General features: G+C 40.8%; 5 protein-coding genes across 7 annotated transcripts; 2 read left to right on the top strand and 3 right to left on the bottom strand.

The window, feature by feature from the left end:
• Positions 1-13: 13 nt before the first annotated feature.
• Positions 14-4,744, bottom strand: mylpfa (myosin light chain, phosphorylatable, fast skeletal muscle a). The gene is made up of 7 exons (XM_083677729.1): positions 4,663-4,744; positions 3,646-3,744; positions 2,051-2,126; positions 1,500-1,604; positions 1,268-1,346; positions 1,088-1,136; positions 14-980 (listed from the first exon to the last, which is right to left on the bottom strand). Exons 1-7 carry the CDS (start codon positions 4,663-4,665, stop codon positions 882-884), a joined length of 510 nt encoding a protein of 169 aa, XP_083533855.1. The 5' UTR covers positions 4,666-4,744; the 3' UTR covers positions 14-881.
• Positions 4,745-8,258: 3,514 nt separating this feature from the next.
• Positions 8,259-10,831, bottom strand: pheta2 (PH domain containing endocytic trafficking adaptor 2). Its single transcript, XM_083677723.1, has 4 exons — positions 10,766-10,831; positions 10,291-10,394; positions 9,593-9,896; positions 8,259-9,468 (listed from the first exon to the last, which is right to left on the bottom strand). The coding sequence occupies exons 2-4, from the start codon at positions 10,369-10,371 to the stop codon at positions 9,035-9,037; spliced, it is 819 nt and encodes a 272-aa protein (XP_083533849.1). The 5' UTR covers positions 10,372-10,394; positions 10,766-10,831; the 3' UTR covers positions 8,259-9,034.
• A 740-nt stretch (positions 10,832-11,571) lies between these two features.
• cd2bp2 (CD2 (cytoplasmic tail) binding protein 2) lies at positions 11,572-15,681 on the top strand. Its single transcript, XM_083677710.1, has 7 exons — positions 11,572-11,630; positions 12,019-12,101; positions 12,359-12,491; positions 12,694-12,848; positions 13,240-13,819; positions 14,022-14,107; positions 15,414-15,681. Exons 2-7 carry the CDS (start codon positions 12,024-12,026, stop codon positions 15,522-15,524), a joined length of 1,143 nt encoding a protein of 380 aa, XP_083533836.1. The 5' UTR covers positions 11,572-11,630; positions 12,019-12,023; the 3' UTR covers positions 15,525-15,681.
• Positions 15,682-16,163: 482 nt separating this feature from the next.
• Positions 16,164-24,772, top strand: prr14 (proline rich 14). 3 transcript variants are annotated; one of them, XM_083677667.1, is made up of 10 exons: positions 16,164-16,298; positions 17,002-17,176; positions 17,358-17,517; positions 17,615-17,689; positions 18,145-18,185; positions 18,712-21,870; positions 21,968-22,118; positions 22,432-22,544; positions 22,741-22,809; positions 22,988-24,772. In XM_083677667.1, exons 2-10 carry the CDS (start codon positions 17,076-17,078, stop codon positions 23,289-23,291), a joined length of 4,173 nt encoding a protein of 1,390 aa, XP_083533793.1. In that variant the 5' UTR covers positions 16,164-16,298; positions 17,002-17,075; the 3' UTR covers positions 23,292-24,772. The 3 variants fall into 3 exon arrangements, with proteins under 3 accessions (XP_083533793.1, XP_083533795.1, XP_083533794.1); XM_083677668.1 differs by having other exon boundaries at positions 16,195-16,298; positions 17,068-17,176; XM_083677669.1 differs by lacking the exon at positions 17,615-17,689.
• Positions 23,351-27,912, bottom strand: LOC310810106 (transmembrane protein 265-like). Its single transcript, XM_083677735.1, has 3 exons — positions 27,774-27,912; positions 25,906-26,141; positions 23,351-25,684 (listed from the first exon to the last, which is right to left on the bottom strand). Exons 2-3 carry the CDS (start codon positions 26,137-26,139, stop codon positions 25,526-25,528), a joined length of 393 nt encoding a protein of 130 aa, XP_083533861.1. The 5' UTR covers positions 26,140-26,141; positions 27,774-27,912; the 3' UTR covers positions 23,351-25,525.
• Positions 27,913-27,981: the final 69 nt, after the last annotated feature.

The raw sequence follows: 27,981 nt of genomic DNA on the forward strand, positions 1-27,981 counted from the left end.
CAAAAGATGAGGTTTTATTCACAGTTTGTCCCTTTTATTTGTTACAGAAGACAGTTTGACAATCGGTTAGGAAAGCTGGTCAAGACGGAGATAGAAGTGAGTGAGGAAAGAGAGGAGGGCAAGGATGCGAAGACGATTATGTTTTCTTTCGGTCCTTTCTCTCCTGTCTTTAACAGCCTTTTTCACTTCTTGAGAAAAAGGTAGCCGTCACTTTGAGGAGACCACGTTTTTCTCTACCCTCATTCCTCCTGAGAATTGTCCTCTCTGCCCACCTTTTCTACAAGTCGAATCTACAGATTCTTAGAATGAGATCCTCTATTTGGTTTCTGAGGGTGAACGGGTAATGGAAGAACAGATCTGGCCTCTGAGCTGTTACAGCAGAGGCACTGACCACTGTACCATTCCACCTTGGGGTTTGTACACCCATACAACAGCAGTGGAATAAAACGTGCTGTGTGTATCTCTCCTTACATGGAGACCAATGGAGCAGTGGCACATTTACTCACTTTACACCAACACTGGAGCTCATGAACTAACCAAGTACAGGGGGAAGAGATGAAAAGAGGAAAGGAGGAAGAGGGTTCAAGGAAAGGGGAGAGCAGGTGTGAAAGAGATGTGGAGATTATGTTATAAGATCATTTTTATTGAAAATAATCACATTTCCGCATTAACAAACATAGACATCCCATGCGCATCTGCCTTCTCACGTACAGTAAGTGTCTCGATAAAAGAGACAAGAGAATGTGTGAGCATGACAGAGCACATGAGTACACGAAAGAGAGAAAAGGAAGGGAAGGAAGCAGGAAAGAATGAGGAAGAAGAAAGGCGCAGGAAGGCAGAGGGCTAGGGATGCTGTTTTTTCTTTTCTTCTAGTTGTTTCTTTACTCCTTCTCCTCTCCGTGTGTGATGACGTAGCAGATGTTCTTGTAGTCTACGTTGCCGGCCACATCTGGGGGGAAGGCGACCCACAGGTTCTTGATCTAAGGTGGAGACACAGGAGAGGAGACGGGTCAGCAACTCACCTTATCAAAGGGACCCTGAGAAATCATGATCATATTCATGATCTATCTTTGTAACGTTACTGTACCTCCTCTGGGGTGAACCTGTCACACTGAGTGGTCAGGAGCTCCTGAAGGCTAGAGAGAAGAAGGACATAGTCATTAATCAAGTTAAGTTAAATTACTGTATACCCATTGAATTGGACCGTATATGCACATCATGCAATACTACAAGCATCATAGGAAGAAAGGAAGGAGAAGATACTTACAATTCCTTCTTGATGAATCCGGTACCCTCGGGGTCCAGAACCTTGAAGGCGGAAACGATGACGTCCTCTGGGTCAGCACCTGAGAAAGACAGGGAAAGACAGTTATATAACACAGATGCTAAGAGACACATGTACTGTCCTCGGTTATAGGAATGTAGGCCAAATGCTTCAAACTCAGTGAGAGCGAGCAACAGGAAAGCTCCAAGGTAAACAAAGTGAGTGAGAGCCCCACCCTTCAGCTTCTCGCCGAACATGGTGAGGAAGACGGTGAAGTTGATGGGGCCGCTGGCCTCCTTAATCATGGCCTCCAGCTCATCATTGCTGGTGTTCAACTGACCTGCAGAACAAGGAGGGGTTGTTATGGATGTATTAGCACCTTACACATATATAACATTATAATTGTTAAATATTAAAACAATTTCTGTTTTATCTTTTATTTTATGCACTTTGAGATTATTCTTGTATAATGAAAACCGCTTTATAAATGTAATACCTTATTATTATTATTATTATTATTATTATTATTATTATTGTTATTGTTATTATTATTATTATTATTATTATTATTATTATTATATATAATTTGTGGATACACATGTACAGTAACCTTTCCTCATTCTATTCCATGCTTTCAATGAGCCTGTCCTCTGATATCTGCCTCTGCCAGCCTCTCCTGGCATACACATGCACACATATACACACGCTCTCTCTCATACACACATAAACACACAAACACTCAGCATTTCATCTTCTCGAAGAGGGTCTGAAAGAGTTTTTGCTCACCCATTGAGGCCAGCACGTCCCTCAGGTCATCCTTGCTGATGATACCGTCTCTGTTCTGGTCAATGATTGTGAAAGCCTGGGAGGGGAACAGATAATGTCCTTGTTTACTACATGAATCTGCACCGGAGTCTGCAGAGTTGTCATCTCCAGAGAGACAAATGGAGCCAAGGGGGAGTTCAGCCCCAGATCACTCAGTGCATGGATAACATGTGCACTCTTTACAATTTAGACACACCTCTGTCAGCAGTACGACCATTAATCTGTCAGGGGGTGAGTATTTATGACACAATTCTATGTCACCCTTGCTTGGGTGGCCCTTGAGGGAACTTGGGGAAGCCTTTCAATTTTCTTATATGTTTTTTTGGGAAGCACTCATTATGCTGCACCTGTTAAATCCCTCCACTACTGTCAGCCTGTCCCAGTCTGGCTCTGAACCTCATCGCTGGCGTCCATAAAACCTAAGATGGCCTATTGGCCCTGAACTTGAAAAGGAATCTGCTAATCATCACCCATGCTCGTCATACACACTCAAACACTCCCTCAGCCCCCATACACAGGCACACACTCCCCCCTCTCTCATTTTTCCATCTGTGCAAGTGTTAAGACTGTCCCAATGATAATGTCAGACATTCCCTTAGTGCTACTCAAGAAGTCTGGATCACTTACAGCACCAAGAATTCCCCCCTCTACTCTGTGCCCATATCCCTTGGCAGCACGTATAAAACACATGCACACCATCAGAATCCAATCCCCTGCCTGTCCCCCCCTCCCAAATCCTTGTTCCCTGACCTTATCCATCCTGGCATGCACACAGAAGAAAAGTCCTACCTCACTTTCTGTCTTAACTAATAATACATATTTTATTCAAATCCTATTTGTCCCTCTCCTTTTTCTGTCCCTGCATCAATTGGACCCTCCTTTTCTAGCTCTCATAGGGAACACACAATGTAGTTTTATTGTCAATTGACTTTGCCACACTATAAACATTTCCCCTCCTCTTTTACACATTGTATTCACCTCTCTCACCCCCCCCCCCCCCCCTCCCTCCCCATCTCCCCCTTACTGACCCTCTCCTCTCCTCTCTGCTCCTCTACTCTACAGCGTGCCAGGCATGGCCCAGTTGCCCTGCTTTACTTTAACATGCAGTCATCAGCAGAAGGACTTAAGAAGAGGGCTGAGTGACAGCTGAAGGGTCAGATGAGAGGGAGGCTTGGAGAGCTTCAGAGGGTGACAGAAATTTCAGAGCTTCTCCTAATGACATTCTTATGTTTATTAAATTGGGAGAGGGGGGACAGGCAGAACAGCAACTGCCCTGAAAATGGATACACCAAAATGGGCCCCCCACTTAATCTAATCTAATTTTGGTTACAGTCCTTTAGAAAAAGAGGGACAAATCATGATCAACAGTATCAATTTAGCCCTGGTGCCAGACTGTTTCCACGCTATGAGACAGACCAATAAGAAACAGTCTGGCGTCCAGGTTAGAATCAGTCAATCTAAGACCACTTAGCAGGCTGAAAAGGCATCTCAAGAAATGTGGCAAAAGGCTGCAAAAGTGAGAAAGAAAGTGTTGAAGAGTTAAAAAAAATCCTCACCTCCTTGTACTCCTGAATCTGGCTCTGCTCAAACATAGAGAACACGTTGGAGGAACCACCCTCTCCTCCTCCCTGCCTCCTCTTTGCCTTCTTTGGTGCCTGAAAGAAAAACACATTTATAGGTTAACAACAGGACCATCAACTGCATGCACCCCATGTCAAGTTCACCTTCAGAAGGCCATGGATTGACCCGACCCCAGTGTAAAACTGCTCCAGGTGGGTGGATGTCCTGCCACTATACTGTTTGTGTAGGTCCCTCTGTTCAGGCCTCAGTCTAGTCTTACAGTCTATGATCTGACCACCAGTGTGATGTAGAGCGAAAATATATGTTTGAACCATCATGTCTGTAGATTGAGACCTGAATAACGATGTCAAGACGTGCTACTTTACTGGCTGGCATGACAGTCCCTAACAAACTGGCTCTTGAAACTAAGGTGGAGTCAGAACAGTTTAAGAACTGTACAGTGATGGGAGAATCTGAAACAGTTGTTATGTTTCTGAGTATGTGGAGCTTGCTTAATTTTCTATTCCATCCTTCAGTGTTGTTTGCTGCAGGTCTACACATTGGACACATGAAGATTGCAATCTTATCTGAGGTAGTTAAAAGCCAAAATACAAAAATGTGAAAGCACTTTAAAACCGTGTTCTCCTCTGGTAGTGAACCAATTAGACAATCTATTTGTTGTTAAATTTCAAGCAAATTATCTGTTTGATAAATGTAACATTCAATTCAATTGTATCCTATGTCCAGGAACAGCATATCACTAAAATCCAAGTTATTTCCATGAAAGAAATGAACATCCAAAACATGGTTCAGCTTTGGAAAGGGAAAGCAAGTAGTCCCATCATTTGTTTTTCTTTTTTCAAAGTAAGAAGTATCAAAAAAAGAAAAGTTGCAGGTCTTTAGTCTGTGTGTTACTCCTTAAGGAGTGCTATTTCCCTTGTGGAGTCTGCATCAGGAGTATACAGGGAAGCAGGCAGGTACACAGGAAGAAAGCCAGGGCTGGTGTTACTCACCATTGCGAGACGGTATGTGTGGAGGTTTGGATGGTCTAGAAGAGAAGACTATGTGGAAGCCGCATTAAACCCCAATCTCTGGGGGCTTATATACTACTGTAGGCCGGTCTAACTTTAGCCACAGCCTCAAGTTTGGATTGGGATGAGAAGGAAATAGAGAGAGAGAGAGAGAGAGAGAGAGAGAGAGAGAGTCTGAAGTATGAGTTTATGCCAAAAGTGAAGGGACAGGCAGAATGAGGGACAAGCTATCACCTTACAGGAGATCAGAAATAGACAGGAGTCTTGGAATGAGGTGAACCTGATACCTCAGAGGCCAGGCCATAGGTTTGATTTCCCACGTGGACTAATATGGACATTCAGGACATAGAGGTTTGTTGGACTGCTGGACACAGTCTGACCACCCTCCCTCCCTCCATATTCTGCATTTCCATCACCCTGCAGAGTGGCGTATCAACCAGTCATTGGCTTTATTTTTGGCATGTGATGCCCATTGCAATATTACAGCCTTAAATAAATTCATTCTGTACTCAGCAAGAGTTTTTTTTTATTCATTACCCTGCATGTTCATGCATGGGTTGAATTTAATATCTGTCCACGCTTTAGATATTCACTTTCTAAGTTCTTATTCAGCTCTTTCCACATGGAGTCCAAAGTGCATCATTGCATCTTTCATGCCGCAGCATTTTACTACACTGTATATATAATGTCTGAATAAAACTGTTGCATCTCTAGAGCTTGATTTAATGCATTCTGGGAAATGTATTTTTGATATGAAACAAAATGCAAGTGAATGATGGCAGACAAAACATACTTTGTACTGCGAGTGGACTATGAGACTGTATCCCTATAACCCATATGTAACAGCATGTGATTTTGAAATGAAATATTTGAAACATACTTTATTATTTATTACATTATTTGTAATAATATATCATTTACAATCAAATTAATATTTATATCGTGAGTGGTATATGTAAAATAAATGTCAAACTGTATTTGGATAGTCCACTATCCATGATCTATAGTTGCTCAAACTATTGCCAAACTATCAACTGCAACTCTGTTGATATGCAACAGCTCGATATGGTTATGCTTAGCTTTATGATATGTAAGGGTAAGGGTTAGGTTTCAGGTTAAGTTTAGGGTTAGGATAAGGGTTAAGGTTAGGGCTAGGGTTAGGGTTAGTGGACAGTTAGTTGAAATGGTGTTGACAGTTAGTTGAACATCTACTGAACATCTACAAACCATCTATTTGGGACTATCCAAATAAATGTTACCAAACTTCATTGATTATGAACTTAATAAACATAAATAGCTCTATGATGCAGAGTTTGTGTAACTATATCAGACAGTACTTTATGGTCGGGAAAATGTACAATTATCAGTTTTTCACATCCTCCAGTTAAGACATTTATGATCTGTGGCACCCGTGCTAAACTAACAACAACCCCCCCAAGACAACTTAAAGCTTCTTAACCTCTGACCTCAATCCTTATTTCTCATCAATATACTTTACGAGAGGTCCCACTTTAGTGATGCCCTCCAACCTGCACACACTTCCACTTGTTCCTATATAGAGCTGAACTCTCCTTCATATACAATCTCTGCACCCCCCCCCCTCCCTTTACTTCCAACCCCAAGTTCAAGGGGATTACCAGAAGGGGGGGGGGCACCAGGGTGGTGGCAGGAGACTCTGAGGAGACTATATATGAGGGACAGCTGAGAGCAACCAAAATAGCAAAATAAACTTGTCTGTCTCTCAGCTCCCCCCTTGTCACCTCACGCCCTCCACAAACTGATTTATCCCTCAAAAAACACCAATTCATCAGCTCAACTACTCATGACTTCAATTATCTTTCTTCTCTTGTTAATTATGCTTTTCTTCCTGTCTCTATCTCATTGTTAGTTTTTCCACATAGCTTCCTTCTCTCGTGCAGTGCACAGCCCAAAGTGAGAATAGAGTATGTAAGATCTGTACAAACTTAGAGCAGACAGGTGAGAAGCTTCCCCAAAGTCAGCTTGTCATGCTATTGGTCTTTACTTGTTTCCGTGGCGGCAGTAATTTGGATTAGAGGGGCTTTGTTGTTCCTCTCCAAGGACTTTCATCTGCTGTCGGTCTCCTGTGTAGTTCCCTCCTGATCTATGACCTCTGGTTTTACTTATTATTGCCACGGTGATGCAGGAATGTGGCATGTCTTATGCTGTTTTTATGCTGCTTACCTATGCTTATAAAGAATATGTCAGTCATTGTGTTGTTCTTTTTTCACTTTCTGTCTGGTAGACAAACTGGCTGTATCAGAAATTAGACAATCCGGTCATTAAAAGTACAAATAAATGCATAAATACAAGTAGTTAGTAATTGTTATTATAGTTTGGTCTGGTTTGGTTTTGATTATGTACTAATTGATCAACTGAACACATCACCCCTACTTGTGTTGTTTCAACTGATGTCATAAAAAGGTGTGTTGGTTTACGTCCTGCTACTGTGAGGAGGTGGGTGTTAATTTACAGATATGTGTACATTACTGTGTGTCTACCAAGCAACAAGACACTCCACGGCACACTTCACTGAAACCATCTATCACTTTTCACATGATTGGTATGCCAGCCTGTGGGGTTAGTATGCATAGAAGGCCCCAGCTTGAGCTATAGTGTGAGGATGCCTAATAAGACACCTAAGATCCGTCGTGAGAAAGGTTAAGGTTGAAATACAATGCTTCAGAGTGCATATAATATTCTGGATATTTTAAGTTGTTTATTTTACCACTTGCACCTCACTGGTGTATATTACAATGATTGTAATACATATCAATTAGGGACCTTTCTCTTGCTTTCTCAATTTAATGTGATTAATTTTGGCTGGTGGGTCTCATCAGAGCAATATAAAAGGTATGATATTTATATATAATATAATGTATATATAGGTATTTTATATCAATATTTTCCTCTCTGGGTATATCATGGCTCAGCAGACTTGTCCTTAAATGGACAATCAGGTTTCAACAGACTTTATATAGCGCCCTCTGGTGTTTATGTTGGTTATGCTTTGCTGTTTGCTTGATTGTGGGTACAGGTAGTTTGAATTAGTGAATGACCTGGAACTACATAATCCCTTCTAATCACTGACACTGTTGCCACACAATTTATGTAAAAACAATTGCCTCTGGTGGATTTAAAGTCCTAAACATTAGAGTGAAGAATATCATTTGTTTTTATTGCCCTGATTTAAGTTGATACAGTTGCAGGCTGGAAATGTGTACATTTTCTGTAACCATGTGAAAGCCTTTTTGTGTAAATTGTGTGATATCGATTTGCTATGGCGGCAAGGTATAAGAAATGACAGCCTGCTAAACCTTTTGTATCTCAATATATATGACTATATATATGACTGTATATATGACTATATATATGACTGTATATTGTGTTTGTGGAGACCTGTTTAGGATTCAGATATCTGTTGTGTAGATTGATAGAGACTCATTAGTCTAATTCAAACATCAAATCTAGACTTTTAAACACTAATAAGATTAAGGGCTGTTTTAATTTTTTCACTTTGATTGTTTCATATCACACATAAATGACACAGAGAGAGCTGCTTTACAGAAAATATGCTACGTAAGGATTTTAATGATATTGTGCTATAAAAACAGTAACAGACCAGCTATATACAGTATACAGCACAGACATCCTCCCTAACATATAGGACGACCCCATGGGCAGGCTCTACAAGAGACATTCTGTATTAGAGTCTGCCCTGGACTGTACAACCACATAGGACGATCAAATTAACATATACATTAATTATACCACATCTTCTACAAAATTAATACACATTTTACATATTTACAATTTCTTATCAAATGTCATATAATGTGCTACATAGATTGTCAAACACTGTCAAACTGTATTGGATGTTTAAAGGACATACATTTCACTTTGACACACATGATCCCAAGGACCACAATGGTTCCCCTTTAACATTCTAGTTCCCCTGTTTGTTTAAAATATATATATATATATATATATACTGTATATATATATACAGTACCAATCAAAAGTTTGGACACACCCTGCCAAGACTGTGCAAAGCTGTCATCAAAGCAAAAGGTGGCTACTTTGAAGAATCTAAAATATAAAACATATTCTGGTTTGTTTAACACTTTTTTGTTTACTACATAATTCCATATGTGTTCCTTCATAATTTTGATGTCTTCAATATTAATCTACAATGTAGAAAATAATAAAAATAAAGAAAAACCATTGAATGAGAAGGTGTGTCAAAACCTTTGACTGGTACTGTATATATATATATAAACACATAAACAAATATATATATATATATATTTTATAACCTTCCGTTGTTGGGTACTTTTCACCCTAAATCGATGAGGTCTCCTTCAATGTGGCCCTCCTCCTCCTGCCTGCTCCTCAGCCAGTCAGCCCTCAGCTGCATCACCTCTTGGCCGTAATACTCGTGGAGTTTGCTGAAATCTTCCATAGGATCCAAGCCCACCAGGGGCCATTCCCCATACAGTGGTGCTGGCCCATTTAATGGTGTGACATGCGCATTTCTCTTGGGCCAAAGCTTAGGAGACCTCTTGTTGGCCACTTTAGTGGGCATCGGAGGGGCTTGCAATGCCCGACTGGCACTGTAGCTTCTCCCCTCTCTTACTACTGTCCCTGTGCCGTGCAAGAGGAAAGAGGAGCCTAAGTTTAGTGATGTCACGGATAGGTTGCGACCTTTTGCATCTGGGCCAGTCACAGTGGAGTTTTGGGATTCGCCAGGATGCACCTCACGTTTAGCTTCTGCTTAGGGACAACAGAATACATGGGGCAAGGGAGTAAATGAATACATCATATTAAAGCATGAACAAACACACTACTCAGTACTCACACCTATGCATGCTGCCACACACAGAACCATACTCACCTTCGTACTGCTTCCCCAAGTCTCTCACTAGCAGCGAGAGGTAGCAGTGGCTGGCTGAGAGCAGGACTTGGACCCAGCTCTCCTGGCTCAACTGATCCTCTGCTGCAAGCCTGTATGTTTTGAGCCCTGGCCCTCTGAACACCAGAGAGAAGGCAAACTGTCCGTCAGACTCACAGTGCCGGACTGCACAGCCTTCCAGGACAATGACACCCAACAGGTGGCGATCAGCTGGACGCTCCTGATAGAAAAGCAGATTGGCCTTCAGGACAAACCAGCGTCTTTGGTAGGAGGCGTTCCTCTCTTTCTGTGGTGGAATGTGTAAAAGGAGGATGTGAAGATGAAGTGAAAAAGAATGGGGGAGAAATTGAAAGTGCAAAAAGTGAGAACACATAGGTGGTATAAAACAAGTTTGTATAAACTACCAATATCTTAAGTGCCATAATCTAATTCCCCCATTATGATGTTGAATTGATGTTACTGATACATACTGTAAATATAGCACAATGGAGGGTGATAATAATAGAAGTAGCTTCAAATGTCAGCTTTATTGTTAATCCTTGTGTAGGGAATAGGGTCAATGGTAAGAAGAGGGGGGCTTGTGATGCCCCAAGATTGATTGGTTTGGCCAAGAAATCAACATCACAGCATCTTGTAAATTTTATGCTTGTAACCCCTTGTAACCCAATGTTTGACAGTACCTTTTTGTAGAGATATCCTTCTTTATCCACTGGTGAGGTACAGGATAAGTAATGGGTTAAAATCTTCTCATGGATCTTCATCACAATGCTTCCCAAATAAGAGACTGTATTAAGAGGATGGGAAGGCAATTAATGACAATATGTAGTTCTCATACAATATACAATATAATACAATACAATATACAATACAATACCAATACAGAGTATGTATTACAGATACATACTGTAGCATTTAGTCTGTATTTCACAATTCCCTCCCCAAGCCTGTTTTTAACCAAAACAACCATTTATAAGTATCCACCAACATTTATTTAATTCTTCATGATAATAATCTAAAACCTATACATCTCACCCATCTCTTTTTTTGTTAGTCTCTGTTTCAAGCCACTATAGTATTAGTGCTCAATACAGTATAGGCAAAGAGAGGATCTAAAACTCTATTGAGAAGTTGTGTGTTACTGTTATCCAAGCTTACCTGTGTGAAATATTGCACAACTTGCAGGGTCACTCTATTTCCATCCAAAGACGGTTTTTACAATTCCTTGCAGATATTCATTTAGGTTCTGTAGTCCGGGTTCTTTTAGATGCACTGTGGAACACATCTAGAATAAGACAATGTTTAAATATAAAGTTTCAGGTTACGAACACTAGTCCTCCCTTGGGATCCAGAGGACGAGTGTTGAAATATAAATAACTCGACCCACTTCCTGGTAACAAAACCCCGACATACTATATTCTCTTTCGTCTATGCATGAGTCCACACTGTGCTGATGGGTCAGACTCACAGACCAAAAGCTACTCACATCCTCACAGTAGTCTAGTCTACTACTCTACAACAGTAGCCCAGATGCTAGTTGAGGTGTTGCATTTTTAAGCTGACTTTCTCTCACTTCCCTATTCTGTGTAAAAGCCCCATTTCCTCAGTCGGCATACAATGCATGATACCTTCTTATAGCTTATTAAATAATTTTCATCTTGTCAAATGGTTCATTTCATAGCCCCCAACAATTAAAGTCAGTTTAACTGTATACATTAATTTGGCTTAGAGGACAATGCCTTTGTGGACAATGTTCTGAGCTACAATGTCATTGTGCTCTGAACTTCAACTTAGCCAGCCATAGAGAGGCTTGTCATTAGAGTAAAAAAGGCCTTTTATGTTTAAGAGGCCCTTGAGGTTACAAGATTGTAAAACGTTTTTAAATGGTATGTATCCTGAATACACCTTTATGTTGCTAAATGTTTTGAACAAACGCACTCTGAATACACCCCTATCACATTTGTGACATCACTTCCTGGACATGATGTTCAGTTGAATGGCGCTTGAATACTTTTCTGTTCAGGTAGCAACTCACTTACCAGTCACTCATTTATGAAAATGCTAAGTTTGCGCTTTTCTCTGTCAGGAAACTAGCTGCTTGCATTTAGATGCATGTTGCTGTATACTTGGAATTAGGCTTCTCAATAACTCGGTGGAGGTTCATGGCATGCATGAGTTGTTATGCTAGCTCACCTCGCTAGCCTTGCACGTTGTTTTCGCTTGCTCCCTGCTAGCGCCAGGTTAGCTCAAAAAAGGTTAACTAAACAAAAACTAAATCTTACGTAGCGTTACTTTTGGTAACCGACAGTCATAGGCGCAGCGATGTTTGGGCTTGCTAAACTTACTTAACTGGGTGAAATGAATTCATTGTTTAATAATGTGGAGTAGCTCATCATGTCTTTGCTCAACAGTAGCTATGTCGAAAAGGAAGGTAACGTTCCAGGATGCTGATGGCGGGGAGCTTGAGTTGGATGAGCAGGTTCCAAAGAAAAAGGTATTCCCATAGACCATATACATCATTACCACAGACACGTCCATCAAATGATGTGACGTGGTGCGTTGTATAAGAGCGGATAAGAGCGTCTGCTAAATGACAATGTCATATCATTTCATACAGGCTAAGATTTCTGTTCTTTCACTTAGATATGTTGTTTCTAAATTGGGAAGAAAGTCCATCTGATTTCACTGGTTTCATTATAGAGTGCATGGTATTCAAAGACTGAGTCTAACCCCAGTTTGCCTTCTTCCTAGATTTGTGAGGATGTGACTGGGCCTGGCTCCAGGTTCAAAGGCAAACATTCCCTGGACAGTGACGAGGAGGATGAGGAAGAGGGTGGAGACGAGGGCAGCAAATATAACATATTAGCCAGTGACGATGTGGAAGGTATATTTCCCAATTTTATAGTTTACTTAAATGAAGGTGTAGGCTGCCTAATTAAGAATGGATAAATCAGGTTAAACTTTCACTTTTTGTTATTTACATAAATGCTACTTCCAAATAATCTTCCAGAAGACATGTCCTTTTCTTGACTGTTTCCTGCCAGTCAGATCAGCCTTTTTTTTGAGTCATGTAACTTTGGTTGTAGGTCAGGAGGGGGCAACCATCGACTGTGATGAGGGGGTTCCAATCACACCCTTTAACCTGGACGATGAGATGGAGGAGGGGTACTTTGACTCTGAAGGAAACTACTTTGTCAAAAAGGAAGAGATCAGGGATAACTGGCTAGACAACATTGACTGGGTAACTGCATCTTTCGTTCAGGGCTAGCCATTGAGAACTGCATGGTTGCAAGAGTTGATTGGCTGTAATAGTGGACCTGCATTAAGATGTTGTCACTACAATTTTGAACTTCTAACGCTACATCCACAGCCATCATTCTGCCACACATTTCCAACAGTGCATGCTAATTTGAGCAGTAGCTATGTGCAGCATTAGTTGCTCTCTGTTTCTCAATTTTCATTCCAGCATAGTATGAACGGTGCAGTATGTTAAAAATGTTTGTCCAACTATGTCCCAGAAAATCAGAGCGCCCTTAATGTGTTTAACAAATGTGTTTAACGTTGTTTTCAGATTCTTGATATTGGAAGAAATGTCACATACAGTTATGTAATGGATTGTCTCTTCATTAAAGGTGAAAATAAAAGAACAGCCTGTCAAACGAAAGAAGAAAGGCCTGGCAGCCAAGAGGAGGCGGAGAATGGGGGATGAGGATGAGGCGGAGGAAGAGAAAAAGAGAGAGGAGCAGCAGGCAAACAGCGATGAAGAAGAAATGGAGGAAGACAAGGAGCCTGCAGAGGACCCCCTGGCATCCTACAGCAAACATCAGCTCACAGAAGGTGTGGTGGAGCTGCTGTTACCTGGGGAGACAGTTGCCAAGGGCCTCCGCCGGCTTGGAGGTCTAGGGGGCCGGAAAAAAGGAAAGCTCAGGGAAGAGGTTGGGAAAGAGGAAGCGACAAATAGGGATGCAGAAAAGCTTGACAGACTTACAGCACTGGCAGACAGACTGGTTGGGAGCGGGGTGTTTGAGATATACCAACAGACCTATGAAAAACTGGCCTACACACTGAAGGGGATGAGCCAGCGGCAATCAGTTAAGAAGAGTAAACCTGGCGAGGATGAAGAGGAAGAAGATGATGAACTCGACATGTTTGCAGACAAAATTGATGAGAAGCAAGGTGCCAAATCACAGGACGATGAGGATGATGGAGAAGGTTAGTCATACTACTCAGTGTGTTTGCGGTCTTTGTTTTCAAATGGATGTCAATTTATTATCGGGATGGTATTACTAAATTAATTGTGCATAATATTTAATGTTAATCATCATAAATCAATATGGACAAAGTGTATTACAGTAATCGTTTTTTCTATGAGAAATGTGATGTGTACTCTAAGACATTCTGTTTCACTTAACAGGGACTGATGAGGTGAAGTGGGAATATAAGTGGGACAATGAGCAGAATTCTGAACTCTATGGCCCCTTCAGCAGCCAGCAGATGCAGGTTTGACTTTAATCTCTCTGCTTTCTCTAACAGCAATGCGGAGGAACAGCCTATTGAATCCAAAAGTTAAATGCAGTTGTTTGAATTGTTACGAGCTAACAGTCATAGGCTAGCATGACCACAACCAGTTTAAAGGAACATTTCACTGATGGTCAACACGACTCAACAGCAAGTTATAAGTGGTCTTTGTTGTCTAAATAGCCACGGAAAAAAATTGCACAAATTAGCGAGAAACAAGCCTTTTCGGACCAGGAAGTAATATGTCAGAATGATGAAATCCCACAATGCCTGTGGTGCTTTGCCACAGAGACGTGTCAACTAAGATTCACTTTAGTAAACACTAGTGATAGATGTATGTAATGGATGTAAACAAACCAGGCAGTAGCTAATTCCGGCATGGTAAGCTCACTTCTGCTGTTAGGGTGCAAGGAAATCCCTTGAGCCCAACTTGAATACTTTAAATAAAAGAAGACACGTTTGATTCCGAGTCCAACCAAGGTTTGCCATTTATTACAGATCTGCAGGAGAGAGTCAAAAATCGCTCTCTGTGAGGAGGCCAAACTCTCTGGCAGAGTGCACAATCTCTCTCTGTCTCAAACTCTCTCAGATAGAGTGTACATACTGTACATACCTGTTTATACTGTTCATACGGCTCATACGGCATTCCATATTTATTCTGCTATTTACTCTGTTACTGTTAATACATATATACTGTTAGACTGCATTGCCTATACAGCTCATATGCTGCTTACACTGTTCATACTGCATCCTATTTATTCTGCTTATAATGCTACTGCTAATTCATATACTGCTTACACTGCACTACTTATACTATACTGCACTACTATACTGCTCATATACTGCACTACCTGTATATACTGTTCACTCTGCACTTTTCTGCTTTTTTGCACTTCTGGTTAGACGCTAACTGCATTTCGTTGTCTCTGTACTTGTACTCTGCACAATGACAATAAAGTTTAATCTAATCTAATAAGGTGTTTTTGAGCAACCATTTTATAAGGACAGTAACACATGCACAGTTCAATAACTAGAGGCCCTTAAGGTCCCCCACATGTTGCCGAACAGGTTTGGAAGGTGATCTGGACAACGATTTTTTGTTAAAATCAGTGAAGTGTCCCTTTAAGTAGGCACAAACCACATGAGTGGAGAGACATGGGCCAAACACAAACTTACCAGGTGTGTGTCACCCATGTATTTCCTCTCCACTGACTAGCTGTGTTTTGTGTTGAGCTGTATGTAGCCAGGTCTGGTTAGTGTTAATCTTCTTATTTTCTGTTTCTTTCAGGGCTGGGTGGATGAGGGCTACTTCAAAGATGGCGTGTACTGCAGGAGGGTTGACCAACCTGGAGCTCAGTTCTACAATTCCAGGAGACTAGACTTTGAGATTTATACATGATAGATCAACTTGCATGATCACTGAATCACATTTCTCTCTGTCTGTCTCTCTCTTCCTTTGTCTTCTCATTCTTTCACTAAATAAATGTCAATTGCTCTGTTAACTGATCCTTGTTTGTACGAAACCTTCCTGTTGTGTTTTTAAATAAACAAATACGTCTCTATAATGACTATTTCTTGAGTGCACTAATAAGTCTAGATCAAGCAATGAGCTTTTGAAACAACTCATTTTAGCTCAGTATGTATAATGGTAATTGTCTGTGTAATATGCAGGAGTGCACTGTTTGTTTAGTTTTTTTAGGACCAGCCAAGTTTGCTCATTTTGAACATTTTATCATAAAAGTATTTTCCCCTCGACATGTACATAAGGAGATTTCATTCTGAACCAGCTTCAGTACTTGCTTGATCTCTGATTGGTTCGAACTCCAGTTCAGTCGAGGACAAAGACGGCGTTCTCACATTGTCATTGGCTACTCTTCGCTCAACATGAACCTCCACCTAGAATCCGATTCGTTTTTAGATGGTTTTAGCGTTCTATCACTGGTACGACTTCTGGGGGGACTGTTGGGCGGTTTCTTTAGTGTGAAATCATTACTCTGATTGGTTTATTGATCTGTTTGGTGGCGTTGGATTTGATGAACCGACATCGGTGTGAAATGGTCAACTCTTGGGCGCCGTCCGGCATGTCGTGTTTACGATGAAGATGCCTGATGTAGTTGCTGATAGAGCCACCCCGTCCTAATGTTGTTTCTCTATGGCTAATTAGATTAGAGCGGTAAGTTATGGAGCGTGGAAGTAAAATATACACGTTTATGGATATTTTGGGTGTCTGTGCTGGATAGCTAGCTAGCTAGCTAGCTAGCTGACATCATTGGCTACCTAGTCGACGAGCAGAAATTAATACAGTGTATTTTCATTAAGCTCTTATCTGCATGCCTAGCCTAGTTAGCCAGCAGCAAGCTGAGCTGTGTTGAGAAGGTTCTGTCACCCTATTCGCTTTGCATACCTTCTACTAGATATTTCAGCACGCGGTCAATATGGGTCGCCCACTGTTTTTGATTTTCAATGTCAGTACAAAGCATCTTCCACCACCTCTCTGGTGCACCATTATTGTATTCCCATGACAACATAACGTGCTTTGTTCAAAAGCGGTTATGGAAATGAATATATAAAAAGGTATTGTCAATGGACATGAGTGAATATCTGGAGCAAATGTACTGGCTGCCAATAGCAATATAACGTATCCTCGTCTCTTATGAGATATTCAAGTCATTGCTGTTCTGATCTTCATTCTAGGCCTAGCTAGCTATAACTAGTAAGTGAACATGTGTTAATGCCATAATGTTGCTTTTTCCTCATACCCAGTTTCTTGGGGGTTTGCTGTCAGCTTACCTAGCATATGTATTGTTAAGAGTATATTTATATATAGAGTGTTAGATGTTTATGTCCAGCATGTTGTGTTTGTGTTGTTGTTGCAGAGTAAGACAGACAGTGGGAGAGATTAGGGATGTTGAAGTCCCCTCTTTGACTTGCTCCCCAAACAGTCTGTCCAATGGAAGGAGATGCCAAGATTACCCCAACCCCTCTTTGTAGTGCTCCCCCTCACAGTGAAGCTCAACCTCACCTCCTCCCCCTTTCCTCCGGCTCCCCCAGGTATAGTTGTCCTTGCAGGTATAGTTGCCCCTCCTGCTTGTTTGGGAAACCAGTGTCTTCAATCACCATCACAATTACCATGTCTCTTGATTTCCTGCCCTGCAGCATGAATCATCCCTCTTTTTCCATTTAAAGTAGAGATGTGGTAGTTAAATATCCTAGTATTGTTCCTCTCTCTCAGCTGTGACGATGGGAAAAATCCTGCTAACAGGAGGAGTGGGCGCATTCAAGGGGTCAAGGAGAAGACCCAGAAGAAGCAGGAGCCCAAGGACAGAGTGGCAGCTCAGAGACCATCCAGACTGAACACATCCCCCACCAAAAGAGAGAGGGAGAGTGGCATGGTAAGTAGTCTTGAGACTGTAGTTCAGAGGTGGTTTTCAAGGAATACCTGAACGGTACTTGAATGTGATAATTGGTTAATTACCATCTGGTCCCTAGGTGCAAGTGTCCCAGTCCCTGTCAGTAAAGCTGATAAGACTAAATGACACTCAAAAACAACAGAAGTTGAAAAAGGTAGTGTTTGTTTGTACATGTGTACGTGTGTGGGCGCATGCTCCAGAAATGTAAAATGTTTTTACTCTGTGTTTTACCATCAGTGTTTAGCCATCAACACACACACATGGTAGTTCTACTGTATGATTGTGTATATAAACTGTAGCGTCCCATACAATCACATGTTGTGACGTGTAATTGGGTGCATGATGTGAATTAATCCTCCTTCACGGTCTACTGCTTCTGACACAGACGAGCAATTATGAGTGTCTACCAAAGTGCCTGGACCGTTACACTGGCAGCATTTCCATAATAGCCTCTTGTTTTTATTATTGTTACTACATTACTGTGTAAAAGCCATTTTGCATGTTTAATCATTACAGGTTTTATTAAGCAGATTGAGAACATTTTGTTTTCAAGAAAGGTATTCCATTAATTAAAGCAACACCATTAATTGTGTTACATTAACTTTGCAGACCGGTTTGGATCTCACTGTTGCTTCAGAATATGAGACTAAGTGAGTATGATACGCTACCTATTTGAAGCTTCTGTTCGTTTTTTTAATTCTATTTAACCTTTATTTATACAGGTTACTCACAAAAAGGATGATTGCAGCAAAGGAGTGAGTCAGTCAGTGGTCATAATAGGTTTCGAGTTGGCCAGGTTTATGTCTTGATTGTGATAAAAGATGGAGGAAATGTAGATGAAGGGAAAGTGGATGGAGACAGTCACAGATTAAAAGATACCAACAATTCAGATTAGGGGAAGGCTTGTCTTACTACATTCAACCTCTTCAAATCTTCAACTGTAGTTCAAGGTAGGGGTACTAGTTAGAGAAGTATATTATTTTCATCTTATGATCAAAAGATTCATTCATATATCTAGGCATTTAAAACAACCTGGCAGTGCCAAGGTACAGTTTATTTGGAGTAATAATACCACCAGACTTGGTGTTTAACAAGATGTACTTGAACATGCCTTGTGTTTGTCTTGTGAACTTTCTTGATTGTCCTATGCTCATGATTTTTTCTATCTCTCTGTAGTGGGGACAAGGACCAAATAAGCACAAGCAACAAAGTGACAATCTCCACTCCCATACAAAATTCTGATGAGAATACTGCTGAAAGGAGTGGACAGGATTTTCACAACAACCAGTCAGACATGGATAAGGAAGGGGAGCTTGCTGCAGTACAGACCCCGGAGACCCCACCCCCAATAAAGGGATGGGTGATTGGCCCATTGTTTCAGACGTTTAAGTCCAAGATGGCCAGTTTCACAGAGATAGTCATGAGTCCTACTAGACTTTTCAAACCCAATGGCTACCTGCCGTCCAGTTCAGATCCAGAGTTCCTGACCCGGTGCCAGCTGGATCCCGTCCAAATTTCAAATGGTGAACATTCAGAGAGCAAAGAAACTGTTGACACACAAGGGCAGATGGACATGGTGGATGTAAAAGAGGACAACAAAGCACAAAGAGATTCAGGGTTGTCCCAGAGGCTCGATGAACCAGATGGAGACATCTCCTATGCTGCTCTTCAACCTCACCAAGGAGCTCCAGGAATACGGCCAACTTCCAGCACAGCCCAGGAGGATCACTTTAAGACTGGAAAAGGACATCACACTGCCGTCCATAAACGCTCAGTCACTAAAAGATTAAAGTTCAATATGGATTTGAAAGCCAACATCGCTCAAGAAGAGGAGGAATGTGCTTCTGAGGGGAAACAAACCTCAAATGTTGTGCCACCAGGAGATGAGCAGAGTGTTAACCACACCCCGATGTTAACCATTGAAGAGAGGGAGACTACTAACATTGATTCTATACCTAGTTGCCAATGCAGTACCCTACTCCAAAGAGGTATCATGCGCAGTTCAGAATCAACTGAACCTGACAGCAACTCTAGAATACCAGCTGTAGATGATGGAATCTGTGAGCTCAATGGTAAAAAGCTTGCCCCACAAAATGACATAAAAACAATCATTTGTGACTCTAATGACAATGGAACATCTAGTCCATTATCCTCTATCTATTATACCCCCCCTGACTCGCTGTGCCTTGCAGGTGATGCCAATAAGGAAGTTGTTAGGCTGCCTGGATACTATCCACCTAAGTCTGTCCGGAAAAGCCCTAGGAAAACCACAAAAGATAATGTTACTGGAAGCAAAGCGGCACAGAAGAAGTGTGACCCAGATTGTCAGTCGCTTCAAAAGCAGATAGATGAGGGCAATGGAGAGCAAAGCCATGTGGCTGGCTCAGCCCTTAGAGCAAAGGAAGGGAAGGGAAGACTGAGAATGGTTACTCTGAAAGCAATGGGAAGAGACCCAGAGACGAGGCAGAGAGTGAAACGAATAAGGGTAGAGAAATGGGAAAATGGTGAGAAAAAGGATGACATGGCACAGGTTGGGTTAACAAGTTGCTCAATAACACTGGTAAAGCACAAGGGTGGTGTGGAAATTGTCCAGCCAAAGATCAGAAAGAACCGGGGGAGTAAATCACAGGATCTTAAAAGCTTGGAGTTACCTTGTGTTAACTTGAGTTCCAGTAATACTAGCATAGACATGGTGGCAACTCAGAAACCCACTGAGCCTGTGATGGAGGATGTGAGAGAAATAAGAAGAGGACGTAAGGGACGTCCAAAACGAAATCATTCTCTCATAACAGAGGCCACTTTAAGTATGGAAGAGTCAGTAGATCCCTCAGTTACCATGATACATTCTTCACTGTATAGTCATGACGGTTTATGTGAGAGCAGCTCAGGAGGTGATGGTAAGGGCAAGGTTAGTACCTTGAGTTATGTTGAACATAACCCCCTCCCTCGCAAAAAAAAGCAAAAAAAATACAGCAACTTTGTTTGTCTCAGTGAATCTTACACTGTATATAATGTGGATCTGGAAACTACCATGACAACTACATTGAAAAAGGAAGAGCCTCAATCTGAAATTACAGCACAGAACTTGGATACTGAGGATCACCGTCCTCAAACAACATCCCAAAAATATGTCTGTAAGAAGAGGAAAGTTTCCCCAATGGTTGAAGTGGAACCTTTTGAGAATCAAAGGAAGTGCTTAAAGTTTAATAAGATTGCTTCAGAAGAGTCTCGCCCACCAAGACGTCCACGGAAATCGCCAAAGCAGAAGAAATCTACTCCATCCCACAAGCTTGGGACATCTTTGGAGCCAACTGATGTCAGTGGCAACCTCTTACACAATGGATCTAATGGATCCTCTGGTACTGATGGAATACCGGTGGCTGAAAGATTTAAAAATACTCAAGAACCTAAGAGGGTCATGGGAGGCTCTTTAGCAGAGGACAATGCCGAGAAAATACCTGAGATTTTGTCCATGGAACTTGATCAAATACCAATCCAGGAAGAACAGAGTAATGTGTCTTTGCTCTTGCAAGCTGATCAAAAATATTTTGTAAGATTGATAAAGCACAGGGAGGAGAAGAAGGTAGAGGAGGTTTGTAAAGGTGTACCATCTGAAACGAGGCAAAAGACAAGGGGGGCAAGAGAGAAGCCAAAGAAAGCAGAGAAGAAAAGGAGAAAGCCCAGGCCTTTGTTTATAAAGAGAGCGGAAGAGCAGGATGAGGATCAGTTGGACTTGGCCAGAGCAGGAGTACACACAGCAGATGACAGCCCCAGGCGTCTGCTGCGGAGTTACTCCTGTCCAGAGATCCCTTCCTTCCTGCGCCATGACGGGAACACTTCCCTGTCTTCACCCCAACATGGCAGGATCGTCTCCTCACATCGGCACCATTCCCCCTATATCCCTCCAGTGCCCCCCCCTCCGTCATCATTCAGGCGTGCACGCCGACATACTGTCTGCAGTGTGGAAGTTGAACGAGAGATCGCCCCTTTGTGCCTGCGTAAGGAGGTGTACCCCACAAGAAGGAGCAGTCCCTGTGACAACCTCTCCCATCACGTGTCTCCCAATGCGTCCATGTCCCCCTCCACTTCCCTCGCAGCTCGTGCCTCCTGTTTCTTGTCAAGCCCTCTGGCCTTCCTCTCTTGGAAATTGGGAAAAGGAAGTTTTGCTACCAGTAGTAGTGCTAGCAGTCATGTTACCACCTCTTCCTCCCCTAGTATTTTCCCCACCCCATCCTCACCATCCTGCTCTTCTGTGAGGCACGCACTTTCTGGTTCCCCTTCCTGTGTCCTCCCAAGAGCCGACTTATCTTCTGCATCAGTGTCCTCCCTTTGCAGGTATGTGACCAGTTTGCTCTCTTTTAACAAATTAAGTATTTACCGTTCGACCATGAAAATTACTAATTGATAACTATGAATGAAATTTGGTTTCCAGTGCGCTGTCACAGATTCCCTTGGAGGGTGAGAGTGAGTCAAGACAGCAGAGTGAGGAGGAGGAGGATGGGGAAGATGGAAGCTGTTTTACTCATGAATTCGAGGCCATGGGGATGCGAGAGGAAAAAGCATTGTCAGATTCTGAAATCAAGGTACAGACTCTGCTTTTCACAAATATTAGCTACTGTGACATTACATTTAATATGTCTAATTTGTATGACTCTTGTGATGAGTTATCAGAATGGAAATTATTAGATGAAAAAATAATGTACCAGGAATGCTTCAGGTGTTCCAAACATCAACAGGGGCTCTTGAGTAGGGGAATCGTAATATGAATAAACAGGAACAGTTATCCACGACATGGTAGTTGTGTGGAATTAAAACAATCCAGAAGTTAATGGATAATTGACTACAGTTGTGTCTTGTTCTTATCTGTCTGGTAATTCACCTTTTTGTCCACCACAGCTGTACAGCAGCAAGCATGAGGAACGAGGGAAAGTGTCATCCATTAGAATTCGCAAAGCATTACCCAAACCGCGCTACAACCTCACACCAATGGGTCTGCCTAAGGCAATCAGGTAAATCAGATGTTTGTTAATTTCCAAGTATTGAAGCGTCTCACTATGGCATGACAGCCTACATGTGTTTTTTGTATATTATATTATCTACTTCTCATGGTCTTGATGCCTGCATGTGCTGTACAATACGTGTCTAGTGGTAACAGTGAGCAGGATGTAAGACCCAACTTATGATCTGATTTGTGTTTTGTAACAGGGTGAAGAAGAAAGAATTCAGTTTGGAGGAGATTTACACCAATAAAAACTTCACCAAGCCCTCGGAAGCGTGAGACTATTAATTCATTAATCTTATTGTTCATCCTCCTTTCCACAAGTGGGGAAAATATAGCATAGCATATTAGATATAATAGATATGGAACCATCATTACATTGGTTGTTTCTTTTTAACTTGCCTGTTATTAACCACCTGCTTTAATTTGTTTTCTTTCTTTCTTTTATCTCAGGCGTCTGGAGACCATATATGAAGTGCCACAAAATCGACGCAATGGTTCCCAGTTTTTCATTGGTCAGAAGCGTATGAAGCGTTTTGTGGAGTTCCCGGAGGTTGGAGTCGCCAGAAAACCTAGGAAACCCCTTGTTGGTGCTGGGAAACTTGGGATTACCTCTGCTTTGGGAAGGCCCCGAAGAGGGGGTTTCCCCAATTCTAAAGATGGCCCTTCCCTCAATTTGCAGGAGCTTGATTCGCTGCTTTGTTCAAAGCTTGATCAGCTGGATTCCTGGTTAGCATTTGACCAGGAAATGTGTTAACAAACTCCAGTCCACGGATAAAGGGACCTAGTTTGTCCAATCAAGTATCAAAGAACACACATGAACCGCATGAGTTATTAGCACTTTGAAGATAGCATATATACATTTTTGAAAATGTTGGTCTTGGCCAACAAGCTCTACTTCATCCATCCGTTATCTTTTTCAGAACAGCAATTTATTAAGATTAAAATGATCATTGAAGATTTTGTATTTTTATTGTGTAGCATTTATAGACACAGATGTGGAATATACCGTTATTGTAATATTTACAGATGTACGTTTATAATTGTGTGTGTGCTTAAGAAACTGCTACTCTACTTATTTCTGTACTTAGTTTTGATGATATTCTGTATTCTGGGATGGCACTTATGTCCTCCTTCCTTGGCTGCACTTTGATATAGGTGTGCCTCCGCCACAGAGCTATTTAACCACCTTTTGAATCATTGCTGTGCCAAATCCATACTAGGGATGCTTAGGTGCAAAATAAGTGTTCCATTGACATTATTTGTCATTATTTATACATGTTATGTGATCTCAAATAAATATCCTTCCCTCCCTGCTTACCTCACAGTTAAAGCCATAACGTTTCTGATGTTAATGACTAATTTTGCTGTAGGTACATATATTTTATAGTATAGTACCTCTGTTGGAAAAGGAGACTTGCCTAATTGAGAATGTAACACAGCATGTGTACAATTGGAGACCGGCATCAGTAAGTCTAATTTTCAGATGGCAGCTACTTTATCAAGATACTATGTTAAGCAGTTAAGCATTCATTTAAATATGCCTTCAAGAGTGTGTGGCCAAATTACATCTCTTTGTGTATTGTGTTGCCATTCTCAGCTTTGTGTTTTCTTGTTATTATTGGTCTCAACTCATCATTGGATTTTTGTGTTGTAAAAATCTTGGTTGTTTCTTTCAGCTCAGGGTTGTAACTATTGGAAGCAAAAACAAGTTTATCTTCACATTATTGGTGTATAAATTGTGTAAAGTTTCACATGTAATTAAATGGCACTCCAATGTGCATTTCTGTGGAAACAATATTGAGAGCAATGTAGGTTAGGTTAATTGTTAGTCGTCGTTGTTATTTGATAAGTGTTGTTAATATTTGTATTATGATCTGTAATATTTGTGTTTTGATAACAAAGTATTTTGACCAATAGTCAGTACTATATATATATATATATAATGTATAAGCAACTTTACTATTGCATTGTCGTTCTATATGAAAATAGTTTTCTAAACTGTGTTGTTTGGCATTGAATTAATGTATTTGTATGCATTAAGTTACAGCTAAAGGATGACTTTATAATAAATAAGTAAAGGTTTTAATGTTTATTATGTAAATGAGGCTAATCGCATGAGCAGAGCATAAATGTCAATTTGTTTTTTATTTAAAAATACTTTACAACATACAATGCACTGTTTGAATATGTAAAAAAACATAAATACATTTAAAATAAAAATGATAAACAACCAAAGTCGGTGTTTGCCGTTAATTTGTGGCTAAGCCAAAGGCTTCCACTGTTACCATTAGTGAACAAACATTGCCCTCCTGAGATCTGTCCTTATTACTTTGACATTCTTCATGTAGTTTCTCAGACATATCATTTTTTCTAATTAGTATATGATTAACAATATTCTTTGTCTCACAAATGGCCCAAGTAACATACAGTATATCAAAGTTGGGGACACATGTCTAACATGGCGATGTTTTGTATGCAGGGTCCTGCATAATGCCATCAAGATTGTATTGAGTTTATCTTGGTTATGTATCTCTATTGTTTTATGCTTGGTTATTTTGTGACCCCTCGCTCACCTCTCCATAATGCAATAGTTCTTACTCTTAAGTGCTCAAATCAGACTGGTTGATTCTCTGATGAATGTGAACATATCTTCATCAAACATTCATAGTGTTCAACTGATATCACTGAAGGAAGAGTCGTTGTGTGTGAATCTTTCTGCTCGGGATAAAAGGCCAGATGAGGCTTGCTAAGAGGATGTAAAATGTGTACATTGTTATCTGGAATATTAGCATTGTTACAGTCTTATCAAAGCAATACTTAAGGCTGGTGAGAAAGGAGTCTCCTTGAGTCACTTCTGAGTTGCTATCCTTATTCCATCCGTTTGGTACGGTAGAAAAGGGCAAAAGGAATGAAAGTGGACCACAGTCCTTACCTGTGTTCATATCTGTGAGATACTGTACATCCAACTTTTAGGTTCATCTCAATTAGTCAGTCTATCAGAGTGAATAGGTATGACACGAGTGCCATTAGTGTTGGTGTTAGAATCAGAATTGACACCCACACCACAATAGAGATGATCCCAAACTTCCTTGCCCGATGGGAATACTGCTGAGCCATCTCTGGATCCCGTTCCCGTGTCTCTCGGGCCTGTCACAGGGAAGATAGAAAAAAAAGATAGACCTTTTTTTATGATTTGTTGAAAGGCAATATTTTAGGTAAACATGTGAACTATTCATAATGTCTAGCTTTGAACATTTTAAGATGCTTGTTCAACTGCAATAGTGGGAAACGCAATCAAATGAAATAGTGTTCTATTCAGCTATCAATGACTGTGCACCAACACAAGAGAAATTTAAAACTGAAAATACCTTGACTGAGTTTATCAAAGCTAAAATTCCAATGCAGGTGATTCCACAGATGATGCTACCAATGGCTAGTTTCCTATGGTCCTTGTCCTTGGCACAGAAGGTACGGCGACAGTAGATGATTACTTGAGTGCAAGTGTTGCCATTTTGGACATCTGCCATTTCACCAGTCCCTGGAATAGTATTCAGTGGAATTTCTTCCTCTATCATTGGTGTGGATTTGGCAGGGGGAGACATTTCTGAGGAGACAGGACAGGGCAATATAGAGCTCAGAGAGAGGATCGTTGAATTGTTGACAAGCTAAGAGTTACTTATTACATAAGTAATAAGAAATGTTGGATCTCTCTAAGTGCTATTTGTAGACTTCAAGTGATAATTGCTGTAGGCAACACAATATACATAATGTATTGCATTACATGTTAATTTTCCCCAAAGAAATCGGTTTCAGTTTACTTGAACTTACTGATAATAATCTACCAGCCAATACTGTCATTCAAATGAAGATGCAAACAGAAAGCATCCTCATTGTCTCTGTCAAGGGTATTTTCCAGATAGGGAACAGAAAGTGGCATCTGGTGTAACATTGAATATGATGGGGTATGCATGGTGTCTGCTATCTGACTCACAGGAGCCTGAAGAACTGGTATGATCACACTGTGCAAATGAATATGCCTGTGTGTTAGCTAGAGAGAAAAAAATGTACTTAGGGAAATCATTTCGATAATTATCCTCCAATACATCCCCGCCTACTTCATATTATATATTATATAATTAATTATAATTATATAAACATTATAAATTCTCTTGAAATGGGAAATGGTGTGGTCAACTCATTAAAAAACATGACATACATGTATAAAGAAAAGAAAACCAGTGTTTTTTACTATGGTTATTTTAATATATACTTGCAGCAGTGGTCAATCGAATGTGCAAGTATGCATTAAAAAAAACATAGTACTTATATATATATGCCATTTAGCTGATGCTTTTATCCAAAGCAACTTACATTGCAGTGAGTGCATACATTTCAGTGTATATGGTCCCAGCAGGAATCAAAGCCACCTAAGCGTTGTTAGCTCCATGCTCTACCACGGTACTTCTTTGTGTGGGTTCTCTATTCTTTATATTATACATTATTTTCCATTCTCTCTCTCACCCCCACAATGTTATTGAATATGCAGTAGGCTATACTTTAGTTTTCTCCTGTCCGAGTGCCCCACCTGTTTCAGGGAACTTCGAAACAAAGTGTGTTTCTGTTTTCAGCTCACCAAGTCAACAAAGTGACATGGTGAACCTTATTCCAGACCTAATTATCAAATGAAGAAGTGTTGTTTTCCAGTAAAATTCTCTCCTTCACATCTTGCCTAATAACTAGACCACGGTTTCACAACTCATGTCTCGGAGTTGCACATCCCTGCCAGCAAAAGACACCCAAAGTCACCAATCAAAGGCTTGATGATTTGTTGAATCCTGTTGGTGTTGAACAAGATCCAGGACAATTAAGTATGGTACTCAATACCCAAGTTGATAGCCATTAAAGAGGACCATTCTTGAGCTTTCCTCACTAACTGAACAGAGATGAGAGATCCCTGTATTTAAAAGGGATCACTGTAACACAGTACCAAAGAGGTTTTACTGAGTGTGTTTAATGCTGTGTGGTTTTCATTGTGGAACTTCTTCTTAACTTTAACTTAAAATGAACAATATAGATGACAATATGGTCTCACATTGTCAACAAATTACAAACAGACCACTATGTTTTGGATAGACGAATGACAAAGTAACCTGAATGAAAAGCAAGTTGTATATTTTACATAGTATGACAAAAATAAAGAAAAAAGCCATAATACCACTGATGATTCTGTACTTACATACTTGTCTCGTCTTGATCTAGATTTGAAAAGGGCTGCTTAGAATTTCTCAGCCAACCCTCAGGTCAAGCTGAAAGCCACAAATATGACCACTTCAGCAGAGGTTCTGTTTTGTCGTTTGTTGTATGTTGTTGTGATCTGGTACAGAACAGCTGCTAGTTATGGTTTCTTCCTCCGGATACAAATGTAGTTGAGTTATCCAAATGTT

The sequence above is a fragment of the Argentina silus genome (assembly GCF_951799395.1).
Source record: "Argentina silus genome assembly, chromosome: 9".
In the NCBI taxonomy this organism is placed as follows: domain Eukaryota; kingdom Metazoa; phylum Chordata; class Actinopteri; order Argentiniformes; family Argentinidae; genus Argentina; species Argentina silus.